We start from the raw sequence: 19,451 nt of genomic DNA, 5'->3' as shown, positions 1-19,451 counted from the left end.
ACTTTTTTGCTAGTTGTCTTGTTAAATTACAACGTCAAGTATCATGAGAAAACACCTGCACCTCCTATGCGTCATTCTGAAACCATGTAGACAACCTGATTCCCTCATCTGGTCACTGATTAAAGTGACAACAACCGCAGGATCACTGAACCACAGCTGCCTGCACAGCTGTGGCCGATCCAAAGTTCTCCTCAAATGTTGCCGACTGGTTTTGACATAATTTATGACCAACAGCATCAGCAAAATCTCCACCTGAGTTAGACCGCGATTAAAGTCTGGTAATCAATTATAAATTGATCAGTTCTTCTGGTGTTCAACATTTTCTCTGACAAAGCTATGGATTGTAGAAAAAAAGTATATTCTGTGTTATCGTTAGAATTTGTTATAATAGAATTTGTCATAATAGACACGTAATAATAGAATTTGTTATCTTGGGACAACGACATCTACTATCTCATTATCAGGAGAATTTTCTCATGATAACATGTTAGTAGATGTCTTTATCATGAGAAAACAGGCACAAAAAAGAAGAAAAAAGCAAGGTAGGCTGTTCTCAGCTTCTGTGCATATCAATGCAAACATTGAAAGTTTGTTGTGATCAGTGTGACCAGGTGGGCGTGGCTGACTTTTTCCCTGGTGCCTCCCTACATGGCACACCTGATCCTCATCTCATCAAGGTCTTTAAATGCCTGAGCCTGTTGCTTCTCCATGCCGGATTATCACTTTTCCATTGCTCTACATATCTGTGGTTTTCCAGTTTAGCTCCCTGATTCTGCTGCCTGTCCAATTCTGTTCCTTGTCCTGTGAGGAATAAAAACTGTTTAACTGCCCTCGGAGTCAGATTCTGCTTTGGGGTCCTACCGCTCACCATAACAAAGTTAAAATGAATGAAACAAGGAATGATTCTACACAGTGTTCATGATAACACTTTTAAATGTAGATAATTATTTTATCTACTAACTAAACGAGTGGCCTTGCTACAGACTGGCGACCTTCCCAGGATGTCCCCTGCCTTCGCTCACGAGTGGCCAGGATAGGCTCCAGCAGCCCCGTGACCCCGAAAGGGACAAAACGGGTTTAGAAGATGAATAAATGAGAAAAAAACAAGTTATTAGGTTTGGAGGAGAACATAAAATGCTCAGGCATCCCTGTCTCCAGCACCTTTATCCAATCCCTACTGGGGTATCTCAAGCTCCACTAGCTCCAGCTGGGAATAATAAGCCCTACAGTAAACCTTAATCAGCAGCTTAACCTGCTGATCGGCAGCTGAAGACCACATTCAAAACTCGATAAGCGCCTTTAAGTTATTAATGTTTGCCTTGCAAGGACAACTCGCAATCCACAGAGAAATCGAGCGTATATTTTTCCTTCTTTTCATCTAAAACAGATCCAAAGTTATTTTTAAATAAGCCTGTATTTAACATACAAGCCATACAAGGCTGTAAAAATTCTGCTTTCACTTGCATGAGCAGAAACTCAACACGTGGATTTCAAGTTTTTTTTTCCTTCAGTCCCTTCAAAAGCTAGATGTCCATGGAGTTGGACATGGATAACAGTTCTAATGGATAAAAGCTGCTCATTTTAAGAGACAGACTGCATGTGCCAAGCAGATGCTGCTCTATTTTACTGTATGAAAAGCAAAATTGTTATGAGGGACTTAGAATGGTTTTGTGTAAAAATATGAGCAAAGCTTAAAGCCTTTGTGGCATTTTTCTTATGAAAGAACAAACGTAATCAAAAATAATTTCAATTTTGCATTTTTGAGTATTTCTCTTTTTAAATCGCTGTAAACTGTTGCAAAGACACCCATTTTGAGTTAATGAGCTGTTGTGATGTCACAGCGGCCCAGTAGTGCATGCGCATTACACGAGCTCCCTGATCTGCCCCGTCCAGCGTGCACAAGCTCAGGTCAGACAGAAGAAGATGGCACATAGCTGCATTGTCTGCACGTATTTATAGTGCATTTAGGGCTGGATTTTGTTGTTGGCCGCACATATTTAAAATTAAACTCAAAGTAAAAGTCCCAAATGTGTTCTCCTCATTCGTGTTCTCGCTCTGACCGAATTTGAAGGCTTTCTTTCCTGTATTAACCAGAGAGGGTAAAGATAAAAACAAGAACAAAATCAGAGGACCTTTTTTTATTATCGCCTTGATGAAAATAAGAAAAATATCATAAAGTTCAGGCAGGTACTGTTGGCCGATTTGGTTCAGAGAGGTACCAAATTGCGTCGCTATGCTGAAATCGTACTGCTGCCAGACACACTGAAACTGGCCGCCTCTACTGTGCAAATTGTGTTCCTTGTGAACGCAGATTAACCCTAACCCACAATCCTAAACGTAACCCTTCCTCTGGGTCCGTGCAGCTAAGAAAAAAGTTTAACACTGCCCGCACATATTTAGAAAATTATGTGTAATAAGTCACTTTCTTTTCATTTTATTCTCTGTGCAAGTGAATTCAACAATTTTCACAGTTCCTGACACTGTCGGTTGGTGCCGTTGTGCCCCCCCCCCTTCTGTCAAGCTCTTCACTCATGCTTGCAGAAAGGGGGGATCAAGGGCGGAGCTACTCAGCTCAGCACCAATGGCCACGCCCATGTAGAGGAGATTTTGGCAACAGAGGCTTCAGATATAAATGCAATATGTTTTTTTTTCCTGATTTCTTTCATAATACTTCATAATCATACTTAAAACACCACTGGGAATATTAAAAAAAATTGTCATGGGGGACTTTCATATGTACAGTGTAAGTGTTTGTTTAAATGCAATTACGTAGCTATAGTGTAAAGATTTTAATCACAAAAAAAGGGCACAATCTTTACTGGATCTAACATATTTCTGCAGGAAAGAATAAAAAAAATATTAAAATAACTGAAGGAAACAGCATACAGATTGCGTCAAAAGGATGCAGAGTGACACGACAAATGTGGAACTGTACTAAAAACATTTGGACTGGACTTCCCTGGATTTCCCAATTAATACCATGCAGGCATTTGGTGTGAGTAAAGCTTAGCCAAAAAGAGAAAATCTCCTTTAATCTGTCTTACAGTAAGTCCCAAAAAAGGTCTTTATCTTAATAATCATCCAATGATCTTAACTCAGCTGCCGGTGTAAAACTTCCCCAAACCACAGCGCCTGCATCCACTATTTCAAAGCATGCAGAATGAGTTTTTTGTTTTGTTTCCATAAAAACAATGTGTGGTGATAAACCAAACCGCATGGATATTAAGTAAATCTACCTTTTTTGCAGAGAGCCTCCATGTCGACAACATGGTGCTCTTCATGTTTGCAGTTCACAATAAAACTCTCTGGCTGCCCTCTTGATACAACACAGGACAAATTTGCGACTCATCCGACCAAATCAACAGCAGCTTAGGACTGCTGATGCAGGGAAGCGAAAGGAGCACATTCACTCTATCCGCCTCAAAGACAGGCAGGCATAAAAGGCATAAAAAGAAACACTCATGAGGAGGTAAAGGCGCTGCATGGAGCAGCATCAATTATACAACAGCATTTCCCTACCCCGAAGGGATGTTTTTTTTTTTATGAATTACATTTACAGTGTCCTTAGTTTGGATCATTTTCATTCAGATCATGATTGCACTGAACTTTTCCAGCAGGTACCTTGTTGTAGAGTCAAAGTGCCACATTGTGATGAGCAGTCTCTTCTGAAGATCTTCCTCACTTACTACACTGCAAAGAAAAAAGCAAGGTTTCTATAAAACTTCAAGCAAATATTCCAAGTTCAAAGAAAATTCTACACATGTATGGTAGTTACTCTCTGTGAAGGCTGTTCTGTGGAGATTCAGATTTGACCAGGGGCAGATAATAAATTTACACTCCAGAGTAAAAGTTGCAGCAGCCAAGAAATGCATATTAAAGAACATAAAATATACAAGTAGCACAGGAGGAAAAGTCGCACACCTGGACAAACTCCAAAAATCTTTTAATTTAATTTGACTAATATTAGTTTCTGGGTTCTCAGAATAACCAGGGTGTCAATTTTATTTGAACTAAATAAAGGCTAAAATTCTTTTTCCTTTTTTTGTTGCCACAGAAAAAGCCTAAAATACTTTCTTTCAGTTTCATAGCTTGTAGCTTGCATTTGTAGTGAGCTCTTGTTTTTTTTGTTTTTTTTACATTAGTCTAGATAGGTTTAACCAATAATCACACTTACATTGCATTGGTATCAAATAATTTTGGGAAATAGTATTTAAAAAAAATCAATAGTCACTCAAATTTTATGATCCCTTACAAGTGAAATGTCTGCAAAAAGATGGGGTTTCTACAATCAGGGACCATGTCAGTCTTCTGCCTTCGGCCAGAATCAGAGTCTGGAAACATACCAATCTGAAAAACAAACAACAAGTAAAGCATCCGTCTTGTTTACTCCACAATAGGTTTTTACATAATTATCACTTGCAGCACTTACCTTTGCATATGAGTTACATAAGCCTTGGAGTTCCTTACAGATGTTTTTTGCTTCCAACACTGCAAACATAGATGCAAAATTGATCAACTGCTTTAAAACATGGGGTTTTGACAACTTTTGAGAACTCCAAAAGAGATATATTGTACATAAACATGTTATTAGTACTATTAAAACATACACATAATATTGTTTGACTAACATATATGAATTTGAATAATTTTGAAGTTTTGAAGTTGAAGAAAGACTTGTTAAATTGAATCTAGAGGCAATAAAGATAAAAATAAGATCATTTGCAAAGCAGTTTCCTAATTCCTGATTTATAAAAAATATATTGTCCAATCTTGTTGCCAAAATAAAGGTTTGATTATACTGTATATTAGAGTATTTGCATCCCCATTTCATATCAATTTGTGAATTAATACCTTAAACAGATTTTATATATCTGTATTTTATTTTATTTTTTTAATGTCTTTGTCCTGTGTTTTATTGCTAGAATAGCTTGTAATAAGCTAATAAAATGATTAATTAAAAAGTTAAGCTGCCAGCCCACAAACTATAAATAATATCATAGAGGTGACTAAGATCTTGGTTGTTTTCCAGTCATGCAGTTTGGGTTTTGGTCAAACAGTTCAATCTCTGGTTTGGGTGAACTAGGATTTATCCTCTTAGTGCTACAAGACTAGTTGAAGTGAAAGCTAGTTTAGACTAGTTTAAGTGAGGAAGTGTTGCTTAAACATACGTTATTCGTCAAATGTTTCAAGAAAACATGGTTGTAATTTAACTGAATACCACCAGCAGTGGTGCCTTCTGTTGTGCAGGTGTTTGCCCTGATAATAACGTTTGTTGACGTCAGTCACAGCTATACATTTACTAAATTGAATTACATTTATTCCAAGATGGCACTGAAAAAAATAAAAGAACTTTTATTACAGATGAATAAATCATCTAGTTTAGAAAATATGGATACAAACATAAAACTAAACAAAAAAAAACAAGCTGTTGTGGTTCTGTTGAGCATGCCTCCTCCTTGGAGCCCAACACCTGCTGCTCATCTCTACAATCAGCACCTCCCCACCTGCAGGCCATCACAGACTCTATTTATTCCTGAGGAGGATCTCCAGCCAGCGCCAGATTATTGTTCACCCTGTGTCTGCCTGCCTGCCTGCCTGCCTGCCTGCCTTCCAGTCTGCCTGCCTGCCTGCCTGCCTGCCTGCCTGCCTGCCTGCCTGCCTTCCAGTCTGCCTGCCTGCCTGCCTGCCTGCCTTCCAGTCTGCCTGCCTTCCAGCCTGCCTTCCAGTCTGCCTGCCTGCCTGCCTGCCTTCCAGTCTGCCTGCCTGCCTTCCAGTCTGCCTGCCTGCCTTCCAGTCTGCCTGCCTGCCTTCCAGTCTGCCTGTCTGCCTGCCTTCCAGTCTGCCTGCCAGCCTATCAGTCTGCCTGCCAAGTCAAATTAAATAACCTAACTTCTATCAGTTTGTGTCTGCACTTGGATTCAGTTATCCACTCCCCTCTCCCAACAGAATAATCTGGCCATTTAATATGGATCCAGCGGACATGTCTGCTTCCCAGGACCCTGCTCAGCATCCCCTTCCTCACTCTGATGTGAACTTTCTACGCCACGAACAGATGATCCTTAACCTGGATCACAAGTTCAATGCAGTTCTGGCTCAGTTGGATCGACTCACTCAGTCTTTGTCCACTGACACCGCCCCTGCAGCACAACCTACACCAGCTCCGCTTCAATCTGTTTTTCCAGGAAACCCGCCCGCAGCTGTGAGAGAGACCCACATCCCGGATCCCAAACCATATTCCGGAGACCTGGGTAAGTGCAGGGGTTTTCTGTTACAGTGTTCTTTAATTTTTGAACAGAAGCCTCTCTCTTACGCCAGTGACCAAGCAAAGGTGTCATATGTTGTTGGTCTCCTGGATGGCAAGGCATTGCAGTGGGCAGAAGCCTCTTTCGACCGGCATGGCTTTGGGCAGCTGTCCTACTCTGACTTTGTAGAGAACTTAAAACATGTTTTTGACCACGCAGTGAGAGGAGGGGATTCCACAAGGCAGTTGATCTCCATGAGACAAGGAGCCCGGAGCGCTGCAGAGTATTCTGTGGATTTCCAGACTGTGGCTGCAGATGTGGGCTTTAATGACGAGGCACTGCAGGCATTGTTCACAAATGGTCTCAACGGGCAGCTGAAAGATGAGTTGGCCTCAAGAGATCCACCCTCAACCTTAGGTGACCTCATCTCCCTGACAATCAGGCTGGACAACAGGCGGCGGGATCGAGCAAGGGAACAGGGACCTAGTCCACGTTCATTAATCTCCTCATGTCCACCTTCTCACCCGCTCCATGCTGCAAGCCCTCCACCTGAGGAACCTATGCAACTGGGTCGAGCCCGCCTCTCCACTGAGGAACGCCAGCGACGAATATCTAGTGGGGCCTGTCTGTACTGTGGAACTCCTAGACATGTTGTCATTTCCTGTCCGATCCGGCCAAACTACCTCCACTAACATCACCCACACAAAGACCCTGCTCTCGGCTACGCTGTGCATTAATCAGTCGTCCCATCCAGTTCTGGCATTGGTGGACTCAGGAGCAGAGGCTAACTTCCTTGACCAGACCTTGGCGTCCCAGATCAGTCTTCCTCTAGAGAACCTCCCTTCACCCACTGTTGCACGAGCTTTAGATGGCCGGGAGCTTTACCGGATCACTCAACGCTCAGCCCCAATTAAGCTTATTACCTCTGGTAATCACCACGAACAGCTCCAATTTCTCATAGTTGCCTCTCCAGAAAACCCAGTGGTCCTTGGACATCCTTGGTTGGTCTCACACAATCCTCATGTGGATTGGAGGACGGGGACCATCCTGAACTGGAGTGACACATGTCACACATACTGTCTTCTCTCTGCTGTGCCTTCGGGTCCTTCCACTACATCCCCACCTGACCTGTCCACCATTCCAGAAGTCTATCATGACCTTAAGGAAGTTTTCTGCAAGGATCGTGCCCTTGTCCTTCCACCACACCGTCCTTATGATTGTGCTATCGACCTGCTCCCAGGGGCCCCTCTACCAACCAGCCGTCTGTATAACCTGTCTAGGCCACAAATGGAAACCATGGAAAACTACATTACAACTTCTCTAGCTGCAGGAATCATCAGACCCTCTTCTTCTCCAGTAGCAGCTGGGTTTTTCTTTGTCACGAAGAAAGAGGGTACTCTCCGTCCCTGCATCGATTTCCGGGGGTTGAACAACATCACTGTGAAGAACAAATATCCCCTGCCACTCATTGATTCAGCTTTTAACTCTCTCCAGGATGCCACAATCTTCTCCAAACTAGACCTTCGAAATGCCTACCATCTGGTAAGGATGAAGGAGGGAGATGAATGGAAGACAGCTTTCAACACTCCACTAGGCCAATTTGAATACCTGGTTATGCCTTTTGGTCTTTGTAATGCCCCTGCAGTTTTCCAAGCACTTGTAAATGACGTTCTAAGAGATTTCTTGAACCGGTTTGTGTTTGTCTATCTAGATGACATCCTTATTTTCTCCCCCTCAGTCACAGAGCACATCCAACATGTGCAACAAGTGCTACAGAGACTATTGGAAAACCGGTTATTCGTGAAAGCTGAGAAGTGTCAGTTCCACACCACCTCCATATCCTTCCTCGGCTACATCTTTGAGAACAAGCAGGTCAAAGCTGACCCTGAAAAGATACGAGCTGTAGCAGACTGGCCTACCCCCACCACTGTAAAACAACTACAACGTTTCCTGGGGTTCGCCAATTTCTACCGCAGGTTCATCCGAAATTACAGTCAGATAGCTGCTCCCCTGACAAGATTAACTTCTCCATCTGTCTCTTTCCACTGGTCAGAGGAGGCAGCCAAGGCCTTCTCCACGCTGAAAGAGAGGTTCACATCAGCTCCTGTTCTTCGTCATCGTGATCCAACCCTGCAATTTATCGTGGAGGTAGACGCATCTGACACTGGGGTAGGAGCCGTTCTGTCACAACGATCCATGGACACACAAAAATTGCACCCTTGCGCGTTTTTCTCCCGACGCCTGACCCCAGCTGAGAGAAATTACCATGTGGGAGATCGAGAGTTGTTGGCTGTTAAGCTAGCTTTGGAACATTGGAGACACTGGTTGGAAGGAACCAAGAATCCCTTTATCATTTGGACTAACCATAAAAACCTCTCCTACCTACAATCAGCAAAACAACTCAATCCCCGTCAGGCGCGGTGGTCTTTGTTTTTCACTCGTTTTAACTTTCTTTTGTCCTACAGGCCAGGTTCCAAGAACCAGAAACCTGATGCCTTGTCTCGCCAGTTTACTTTAGATGCACCAACACTGCCGCAACCCATCCTTCCTTCATCATGTACACTTGCTGCTGTCTCTTGGGAGATCGAGGACAAAGTTTTAGAGGCCCAGCAACAACAACCAGATCCAGGTACAGGCCCTGCTAATCGCCTTTTTGTGCCAGACTCTGTTCGCTCACAGGTCATCCAGTGGGGTCACACCTCTCGCCGTACCTGTCATCCTGGTGGGGCCTGCACCTGCTCGCTGCTGAGACGCAGATTCTGGTGGCCGACCTTGGAGAAGGACGTACGGCAGTATGTTGCTGCCTGCCCAACGTGTGCTCGTAATAAGGCCTCGCATCAACCCCCTGCTGGTCTCCTCCGTCCTCTACCCGTTCCTGGCCGCCCTTGGTCTCATATAGCTTTGGATTTTGTCACCGGTTTGCCCTTGTCTCGAGGTAACACCACCATACTTACCATTGTGGATCGTTTCTCCAAAGCTGTCCATTATGTGGCCCTTCCCAAACTACCCTCTGCTACTGACACTGCCAACCTCCTTGTCCATCACGTTTTCCGTCTTCACGGGCTTCCTGCTGACATTGTGTCGGATAGAGGCCCTCAATTCACGTCCCAAGTTTGGAAGGCTTTTTGTCGGTCCATCGGTGCTACCGTCAGTTTGTCCTCAGGTTTTCACCCTCAGACCAACGGACAGGCCGAACGCGCCAACCAGGATCTGGAGACAGCCCTGCGGTGTGTGACTGAGGCAAACTCCTCCTCCTGGAGCGATTTACTTGGACTGGGTTGAGTATGCCCATAATTCCCTCACCTGCTCTGCTACAGGTCTGTCACCATTTGAATGCTCTCTGGGGTTTCAGCCACCCCTGTTTCCAGCCCAGGAGGAGGAGGTTTCTGTGCCATCTGTCCAGCTGCACATCCGCAGGTGCCGTCGAGTGTGGAGATTGGCTCATCGGGCACTCCTGCGTGCTCGGGAACGTAGCTGCCGCGTGGCTGATGCCCGGAGGTCTTCTGCTCCCTGCTATAGCCCTGGTCAGAAGGTGTGGCTGTCTTCCAAGAATATCCAACTCCGTACTGACTCAAGGAAGCTATCTCCCCGTTACTTGGGCCCCTTTGAGGTTTTGGCTGTCATCAACCCGTCTGCGGTCAAGCTCCGGCTCCCTGCCTCCATGAAGGTTCATCCCGTTTTCCATGTCTCACACCTCAAGCCGGTCTGTTCCAGTGCCTTGGTCCCTCCTTCCAAGCCCCCTCCTCCCGCCCGGTTGGTTGGTGGCCGGCCCGCCTACTCTGTCCGACGTCTTCTGGATGTTCGTCGACGTGGTCGAGGGTTCCAGTACCTCGTTGACTGGGTGGGGTATGGCCCGGAAGAGCGTGCCTGGGTTCCTCGGTCCTTTATCCTGGATGACTCCCTGATCCGGGATCTTCGCAGGCGTCGTCCAGACCGTTTTCCATCGCCTGGTGGCTCCCGTTGAGGGGGGGGTACTGTTGTGGTTCTGTTGAGCATGCCTCCTCCTTGGAGCCCAACACCTGCTGCTCATCTCTACAATCAGCACCTCCCCACCTGCAGGCCATCACAGACTCTATTTATTCCTGAGGAGGATCTCCAGCCAGCGCCAGATTATTGTTCACCCTGTGTCTGCCTGCCTTCCAGTCTGCCTGCCTGCCTGCCTGCCTTCCAGTCTGCCTGCCTGCCTGCCTTCCAGTCTGCCTGCCTGCCTGCCTTCCAGTCTGCCTGCCTGCCTGCCTTCCAGTCTGCCTGCCAGCCTATCAGTCTGCCTGCCAAGTCAAATTAAATAACCTAACTTCTATCAGTTTGTGTCTGCACTTGGATTCAGTTATCCACTCCCCTCTCCCAACACAAGCAAAGTTTTTCAAAGCATTTGATGTAACTGACAGACATGTTTTCTTTACTTTCTTATATTTTAGTAAATATAACTTGGTTTCTAGAAGGTAAAATTCAGAAAATAAGTTATTTTTAGACATTTTGACAAAACAAGTTTCCTGACATTGACCATGGAGCAGAGGTAGAGTGGTCAATCTCTGATGAGAGGTTCGCAGGTTTGGTTCCCGTTCTGCCAGTCAGTGTGTCGAATCCCACATTGTTCCTGCCCGTTAAGGATTTGTGTCATGTAAGGCAGCAGTGCCGCCATCAGTGTGAATGTGTGTGCCTAGGTGAATGATTCTGTGCCTTTAAAGTGCTTTAGGCCTTCTAGGAAGGTAGTAATGCACCATGTACTGTATGTAATACATCTAAGTCCCTCCCCTGTCTAAATGCTAAAGATAACCCAGCATTTGCCTTAGCTGTTCTATGTCCATACATAATTTAGCCTCAAGGGTGATAAACATTCAAAAAACAAGCCACAATGCTTTTACAGTTTTCCCTTTTTGTAAAAAATATTGTATACGTTTTCTAATATGTTTAGAGTGATTTTACCTCTGAGCAGTTATGTTAAGTAGAAGGAACTGCTCTTCTTTCTGCTGCTTTTCAGCTATTTCAGACATCAGCGTCTTCAGTGCACACTATTTTTATAGCTAAAAACTAATTTCACAAATATTGCTGCTCTTGTTTCTTACTGTAATACCTTGCAAAAACGGTCAATACAGCAAATGCGGAATGCTTAGTTAATGAACTCTGTTTGAGATCACTACATGTTAGTATTGTATCCTCAACCAGAAAAGGGAAGGCCTCACTGCTATAGTAACAAGCTATGAAAGGAACAATCAACTGTTGGAGGAACTAAGACTTGATGAGCTGCTTTTATATTTAAAGAGGATTTGTTTGGACTTTTGGCTGTATGAATTCTTCAGCAAGTTTTACAACAACCTTAAACCAGAACCCCATGAACATGGAATTAGTCAAATACGAGGTACTAAAGACAGTGGCTCTCTTTGTTTACATTTGCATGAGTATATGGACGATGTACAGATATATGCAAACATCGGATGGTAAGTGGAAGCTCTTGTGTCTATTAACTGCTATTTATTTAGTTAGTTGTTTTTTTTGTTGCTTGGTATAAAAGCAATAATCAGAGAAAATACATAAAACTGTTATTCAAAATGACATTAATTCCGTCTACTCTATTAAAAACAGGAAGGTATGTGCAAAGAAAGATCATTATTGAGCCAAATATTGTATACTGGTGACCTATTTTGCCAATAAAGAAAATTCTTTTAAAAGTTGTTAAAGATTTTTAATATTAGAGGATATTTTCATTAGTCTTTTTCTGTTTACATAAATAAAAAAGGAAATAAAAAGAACACAGTTTAGATTCTGTGGAGAAATTGGTCTTTTATAAAGAGATGCCAGAAGCCTAACAGATGCTGAGGGGTGGTGGAGAAAAACAAACACCAGAAGGATGCTCTGCTCTGGTTGCTGGGAAACTAAAATAAACAACCCCTTTTTTTTCTGTATCAATACCCCCTCTCAATCTGTGCTTTCATCATCGATGATTGTCTGTTGTACTCTAAACCAGTGATTTTCAACCACTGTGTGAGAGGTCATCACATGTACCATCCTCTCCTGGAGAAGTTTGGTACAGTAGATGGTGTCTGCCAATTAGTATGAATGGTGTTTTATGCTTTTTGGATTCCCTTGATCTTTGGGGAGATTATAAGTTATTTAGAATTGAGGGTTTATTTTGGATTTTATAAAGAAATGTTTTTGTTAAAATTATTTTCCTCTCTTTTAATACTTATCGAGCAGGTTATGATAAATTTAAAATAAGTAATTTACACATAAGCATTGTTCAGTAGCATTTACTGTCATTAAAAATGTTAGTCCTACATATAAATTGCTTTGGTTTTCAATGCAGACTCGTTTCAATTCAAGAAGAAGCAAATAAAATCTCTAATAAATTGTTATAGGTGTTTTCATTCGTTTACCAAATATACTAACTAAAGAACGATTACCTAGCATAAAATCAGTCAAGCTTCCTGAGAGGACTGGTATTATTCCCAAGGCCCAATTTGGTAAACCAGTGACAAATCCTCAAGTCTACCACTGTATATTTTCTCATTTCACTGAGCTATCCTTCCGAAAATGTTCAAATTTTTTTATTTAAAAATGCAATAATCTATGTGATTATGGTTGCACACAACTCACCACTGACAGCAAGCACATCTTCTTCTGACACCACAGACAATTTGAGTTGACCTATGAAAATGGAAAAAGGTTATCATTATTCATCAGAATTCAAATTAAAAATGTTATCTTTCTTACCTAAACAATTACCATTTCTGTATAATACAAAAAAAGCTAGAAAAAACTGTTTTTGCAGGGATTTGCAGGGAACAAATGCTTTAGTAGAAGGAGTTTCCTCTTTACAGGTTTGCTGCTTCAATCACCTTAACATCATTTACTGATCCTAAATTCAGTGAAAATGAACTACAAAATCATACAATTTGATGTCAGGTTTTTGTTTGTTTTTGCTTTTATATAGCATTATAAATAGTTTTTATTTAACATAGCATATGCACGTCTTTAGGTAATGCAGTGTAGCAGTCACAGGTCAAGATTAACAACACAGTGTTGTTTTTTATTATTCCTGATTGCTTATATTTCCACTCATCAAACATGACTCTGCCTTTAAAAAAATTGTTGGTTGTTGGTTTTCATTTCAAACTGCAGTTCACAATTATGTTGCAGCGCATCTACAAAAAGGCTATCACAGCAGAATGAAAATAAAAAAAGTTCCAATTTCATTTGTATGGTTTTATTCAAGTATTATTCTTTATTTTCAAAATAAAAAAAGGCCCATATAATACAAAATCTACTTTTTGAGCTTTTGTATAATAATGTTCATCCGTCACAAAAAACAACCCCAAAGCTGTATTTTGATCCTTTTACACATTTCTGAGCATTCCTCTAAACACATTCGCGCCAAGCATCAGCCCCTCCAAACCCACGAGCGTGTTTTCACATTGTTACATAGACCAGTGAGAACCGCCCCTTCCAGGAAGAGTCTGCGCTGCAAGCCCCGCCCCAGGCTAACACCCACGCACACTTTCTCTGCTGAGCTAGCGATCGACAAAACTCATTTCTAAAGCTCCACTGTATGCACATCCATCTGTGCAGAAGTTTCAGATGTTGTTTGTTTTCATGGACAAAACCCAGACATGCTGCAGAGGCTGGTTGTAGGATTGTGTCATAAAATGGGCAGCACCCACACCAAAGAAATCCGGTGCCTCAGAGATCGAGTCGTCTTACTTCAGGGTAAGAAAAGGAAATGCAAAAATAACTAATATTTAATTTTACAAAATGTGTTCTTTAGTGTGCCAAAGGTAATATATCATCAATAATATACGGATTTAGTTTACTCTAAAAGGCTTAAGAGAAGCATGGTATAGGCCCTTTAAGCATGATTCTTTTCTTTTTTTTACCTACAACCAAAAAGAGTAAATATAAACACCTTAATACATTTAGTTTAAATTTCACACCAAAAAGTATTTCATTTTTCCTTCACTTTATTCTAATTCAACCTCAGAGAATAAAAATCCTCCAGAAACACGAGCAGCAGAGCTGCAGAGAAAACACAAGCAAACTTTATTTTCCTTTTTAAATTCACTGCCTCCATGTTAACCAAAAAAGATCAAATAGCCCCCAGCTTCAAGTAACATTTGTGTGTGCCATCTTGTTTTATCCATGGGCTCCGACCAAGCCATTTGACTTAAGGTATTTAGGTTTGTGGAGACAAAAAAACACACTGGACAATACAATTGTAAAGGACTGTTGGAAGGTTAGAGCCACCTGATTTAAAGGTTATGGTCAGAATGGGGTCAAAGCTAAAGAATTTCATGGTTATGGGGCTAAAGAAGAGAGACCACAATGTCCAATGCAAGAATTTTAACAACGAAAGACTAAATTTACAGGTTAGTGCAACCTCCCTTCACCTGAGATCTTACAGTGTGCGCAGAAACCAATGGGAAACAGTTTAAATATTATTTGAGGACACAGTAGTCCCTTGTTTGTTGTGGGGGACACATTCTAAAAATAACCTGTGATAGCTAAATTCCACAAAGAAGAGTTACAGATGTTTTAGTTTGTGTAACCCCTCACTACACACTTTATACACTTTTCTCAGATACACGTCAACATTTTCACCTTTTTCTCTCTTGTTTAAACTCTCAAGATTCAAACCTTCATAGAAAAACAAGTCCAGTTTTAGAGTGAAAACAAAGATCCGCTCACAATCAAAGATTTATGTAACTCTGGCAAGCTGCATGTATCTGCACAAGAGACACTGCATGGAGGAGAACATTGACAAGGTCAGCAGCCAATCAGGATGCAGAACACGGTGCGTTGTCAAGAGAGAGAAAAAAAGACAGTCAACCAAAACAGCAAGACCTTAAAAGGATGTTAGAAAAGTAGGAACCTTTATGATTGTTAGGCTGAAACCGTGCGAGGGAATGAGGAGAGCAAGAACATATGGGTCTTCTAATTCAAAAGGACTTACAGCTTCTACTTTAAAAGGATTTGGAGTTTGTATCTCCCAGGTATTATGGAGATGTCTTATTTTGTTGGGATTCGGGGCAAGTTGGAGCAAACTTGGGAAAAATGTTCCCCTGCAGAACCTAAATGAACAATATAATCACATGAATGTTAAAGGTGTCATTATTGTCAAAACACTAAATTTCTTTCATTAAACTTTAATGTTTACATTTTCTGCACCCACTTCTCTTTTATTCTCTTTCCCTGGGAGTCTTCTATTTGCTAAACACTCTGACATGACCACTGCTAACACTGGCTTTGTGTGATTCTAAATTAAACTTGTTCAGAAGCGCATAGTCTAACTGTAAAACGAGGGAGCCTCGCTGCGAGATAACTGCTGGCATTTCAGAGCTTGGGTACACGGGATGTTTGTCGTTCCCACACTGAACTAGCTTTTTTTTTTTTTTTTTTACTCCCGGTAGAAGTAGAAGAACAAAGAAATAAAAACACTATTACAATCATGTCCTGCGTTTTGTTCATTCCTCACTGCTCAAACATTTCTTATAGTCAGTATCGGTTTTTAGAGTTATATGTTTGATGAAAGTGGGGTGGACAGTGGATCCTAAGGATAAAAATGGTTTCATTTATGTTAAGTTCAAAGCTGTTTTCATGAATATTTATTTTTTCTCCAAGGAGGCCAGAATATTAAAAAAAAAGAAACATCTTAAAACAGGAGCTGAAACAAACCTAAGGGTTAAAAACGGTTTGCCCAGGCTTTCAATTTCCTTTTTTTAAAGTAAATGCCCACTAATGAGCACCCGGAACCTGAGACTCGGCAGTATTCAACTGATGCGCACACAGGATATGAAAAAAGAGCTACATGGCATTCAACAAAACTATTTCTTTGTGTGTTATTCAGAGTGAAGGGATACAACTTTTGTCGGTGGGAGGTCTTTTCCTTTTTTTTTTTTTTTTTTTTTTTTTTTTAACTTGTCCTGTCCAACAGCTAGGCAAACAGATGAAAGCTGAGGGCCTCTTGTGTTGGACATATTTTATTTTAACAAGAGGGGTTATTCATCTTCAGACAAACCAAAGGTATGTCTGAATAAACCCCTTTTGTAATTGAGGCCAAACTTTATTAATTTCAATCATGTTTGAAAATCTTTGGTGTTGGACCGGACGGAAAAGGAAAGAGGGGAAGAAGAGAGAGGGACGTTAGAGAGAGGGGGGGGTAGGAGGGTGATAATAGGAGGGGAAGGGGGGTAAGACCATGAAGCAGCATAGAGCAGACAGGTTTACTGGTTGTTTATCGTTACGGTACGGTTCAAATGTAGTACAAAAAGGGCGGGGCCTGTTCACACACACTCAAATATTGTCAACACACCTGCTAGCCGCAAAAATGTCCACATGTCAACATGCACACAAAACAGATAGTGTTCACGAACGCATACCTATGCCTTTAAACCAACTAGTGTGAAATCTTTCATTCATTCAATCATGCAAACTATTAGTGCAAAGGTGAGCTAACACCTGTGCTCAGGTGAGTGTTTATGTTCTTCTAAAATGGATGGTGGAATGTGAAAAGAAGGAGGAGGAGCGCCCAGCCACCCCCACACCCATACCCCCGCCGCAGCAGCAGCGGCAGCCGGAATTCCCCCAACGCCACACGGGAACAGGCAGGGAACAACCGCCCCCCGGGCGACCAAGACCGCCACCCAGGCCAGGGCCAGCAGGACCGCCGCGAGGCCCCCAGAGCCAGAGAGCAGGGAGGCGCAGAAGGAAAGAGAGCGCCGCCCCAGCCCAGCCAGGAAAGCAGCCCCCCGCCGCGCCGGAAGAGCCCAACGCAGGGCCCCACCGGAGAGGGACGCCCACAGCCCCAGACGAGCACCCCACCACCACCCAGGAGTTCCGGGCATCCCCCCGCCCCGACCCCAGGTACGAGCCAGGACCCCCCAAGGGAGAGGTCTTTTCCTTTTGAGTAAAATAAAATAAATACTGTAAAAATATTTTTATAGACCAGAGTTTTAAAGTGTTAATATGAAAAAGAGGGAAAATACTCATCTTAAAAGTGAATTAGCTGTTTTTTTAGACCTGAACTCTACATACAGTCTATTATCTCTTACAGGCTGCAAAGCCTTACAAACCTAATAATGCCCAAAATGCAGTTTAAATTATTATGTGTAATTCCTTCAGAAATAGTTATTATAAATTACTGAATGCAGTAATATATACATTACCAAAATTATTATTATAAAAAACATGAATCCTAGATTTTTTTTGTGCTGCCCAATATGAGAAAAACTTACGATGATATTAGTGATCAATATTGCTAAAAAGATATGACTTCCGATTCATGAACAAATAGCAAAACAACCAAAACACAATTTCCATTTTAATGCAACAATTTCAATAAAAATCCACATAACTTAAATTATACTTGGGAGTGAGGCATCTAACATAAAGGGGCTCCATTCGATTGGTCAACGGCATGAGGGGGCTCCATCTGATTTGTCAAATGCATGAAGGGCTCCATTTGATTCATTTCATACTTTAAGCTACCATGAAATTGCTATAGGATACAGTACAGACCAAAGGTTAGGACACACCTTCTGATTCAAAGAGTTTTCTTTATTTTCATGACTATGAAAACTGTAGATTCACACTGAAGGCATCAAAACTATGAATTAACACATGTGGAATTATATACATAACAAAAAATTGTGAAACAACTGAAAATATGTCATATTCTAGGTTCTTCAAAGTAGCCACCTTTTGCTTTATTGTTTTTCACACTCTTGGCATTCTCTGGATGAGCTTCAATTACATGTGTTAATCCATAATTTTGATGCTTTCAGTGTGACTCTACAATTTTCATAGTCATGAAAATAAAGAAAACTCTTTGAAGGAGAAGGTGTGTCCTAACTTTTGGTCTGTACTGTATGCTATAGCAATTGTCAGTCTGTACTGTATGTGTAAACATTTAAGGTAACCATTTATTGCAGGTTACATCATCTTTTGCGATGCGCGTATGGTGCAAGCTGATGCAATGATTTATTGTGCATGCCTACTTTTATTTATTTATTTTTTTTGCAACTAGGATATACAGAGTGCTTTTTCAAAAAAGCCACTCTAAAAAAAGTTCTTCCTGATGAGCAAATAAGGAAGCAAATTGTTGCCCTTTTTGTTTAAAACAAAATTTTTTCTTTGTTCATTTTAGCCATTGTTTTAGCTTTATTGTTAAAAATATGCCAATTGTTTAAAAAAATGTTTGTAAGTCTGGATAAATGTAACTTTTGCCTTACCATTTTATCCACAAAAAAAAAAAAGTAAATCACAGCAAAGTCACCACACCTCTTTAATACCTTATTCATATTCATTTTTCTGGACTGATAAATACAAGACTATGGATGAGGTTTTAGTCTCTGTTAATAGTGTTGGCGTACCCTCCCCCTGTTCAGATAATACCCTCCATAAATCATTCAGAGTGTCACCAGATGAGGGGGGAACCTCATTACCACACCAGAAGACATGTTACTACATCCCAGTTAACCTGATGTTGCAAGTGACATGCCCCTCTTCTCGGACACTCAGCAGGATCAAGTGCTTGCAAAGACAGACCGGCATACAAAAATATATAAAACTTCCCTTCAAGCTCACAAGGATTAAAAAGATAGTTAATATCCAGATATTTAAAAAAAAAAAACTTTTTCAGCCATTAAGCTGGTGTTTATTTTTATTTTTAACAACCTTTCATACTACAACCAAACAATAAGAATTATGTCTTACCGTAAGTACTGAGAAGAAAGGGTGACGCCTCCGGACACTGAGGAGAGGGTTTACGCAGGGAAACTCGGAGAGAGGTCATCTTGAAAAGAGCATGCAGCCTGTCTCTGCAGACAGGTCGGTTTCAGGCTCAGTTAAGGACAGAAGACAGAAACTTGATGCCTGTTGGTGCAGACATGTGTGGATCCAACATATGGTTAAGTGACAAACATGTGAGATAATGAATCCAATCCTATTTGATTCATAGATTACCAATTTAATGTTATTTATGTTTCATTCAAATAAGGATTTAACTTTTCACATGCTAATGCAAAACAAAATATTTTTACAGAATTAGTGATTTCAAAACAATAATAAATTAAAGAAGAACAATGATGGACTTCTTATTACCGGTAATCCAGTCGTGAAATTAAAGACTAACTGAAAGAATCTTTTTGCCTGAAAAACCGTTAATTAAAAACTGAAAGAAAGTAATTAAATAAATATCAATTTTAAATAATTCCTTTC

At 41.4% G+C, this 19,451-nt stretch overlaps 1 protein-coding gene across 1 annotated transcript in view; it reads right to left on the bottom strand.

Annotated features, from left to right (window-relative positions):
* rgs3a (regulator of G protein signaling 3a) overlaps window positions 1–19,048 on the bottom strand; it is a 322,617-nt gene extending 303,569 nt beyond the window's left edge. The window contains exons 1-5 of the mRNA XM_023960529.2: window positions 18,948–19,048; window positions 12,837–12,887; window positions 4,430–4,488; window positions 4,253–4,347; window positions 3,622–3,690 (exon numbers count right to left, since the gene is read on the bottom strand). Of these exons, the coding sequence (XP_023816297.2) occupies window positions 3,622–3,690; window positions 4,253–4,347; window positions 4,430–4,488; window positions 12,837–12,887; window positions 18,948–19,026 (353 nt within the window). The 5' untranslated portion in view covers window positions 19,027–19,048. The remainder of the gene's footprint in view (window positions 1–3,621; window positions 3,691–4,252; window positions 4,348–4,429; window positions 4,489–12,836; window positions 12,888–18,947) is intronic.
* Window positions 19,049–19,451: the final 403 nt, after the last annotated feature.

Source organism: Oryzias latipes, chromosome 12, assembly GCF_053564925.1.
Source record: "Oryzias latipes strain Hd-rR chromosome 12, Olatipes_Hd-rR_3.1".
Taxonomy (NCBI): Eukaryota; Metazoa; Chordata; class Actinopteri; order Beloniformes; family Adrianichthyidae; genus Oryzias; species Oryzias latipes.
The sequence above is the reverse complement of the archived record's forward strand: the minus strand, read 5'-3'. Positions and strand labels throughout refer to the sequence as shown.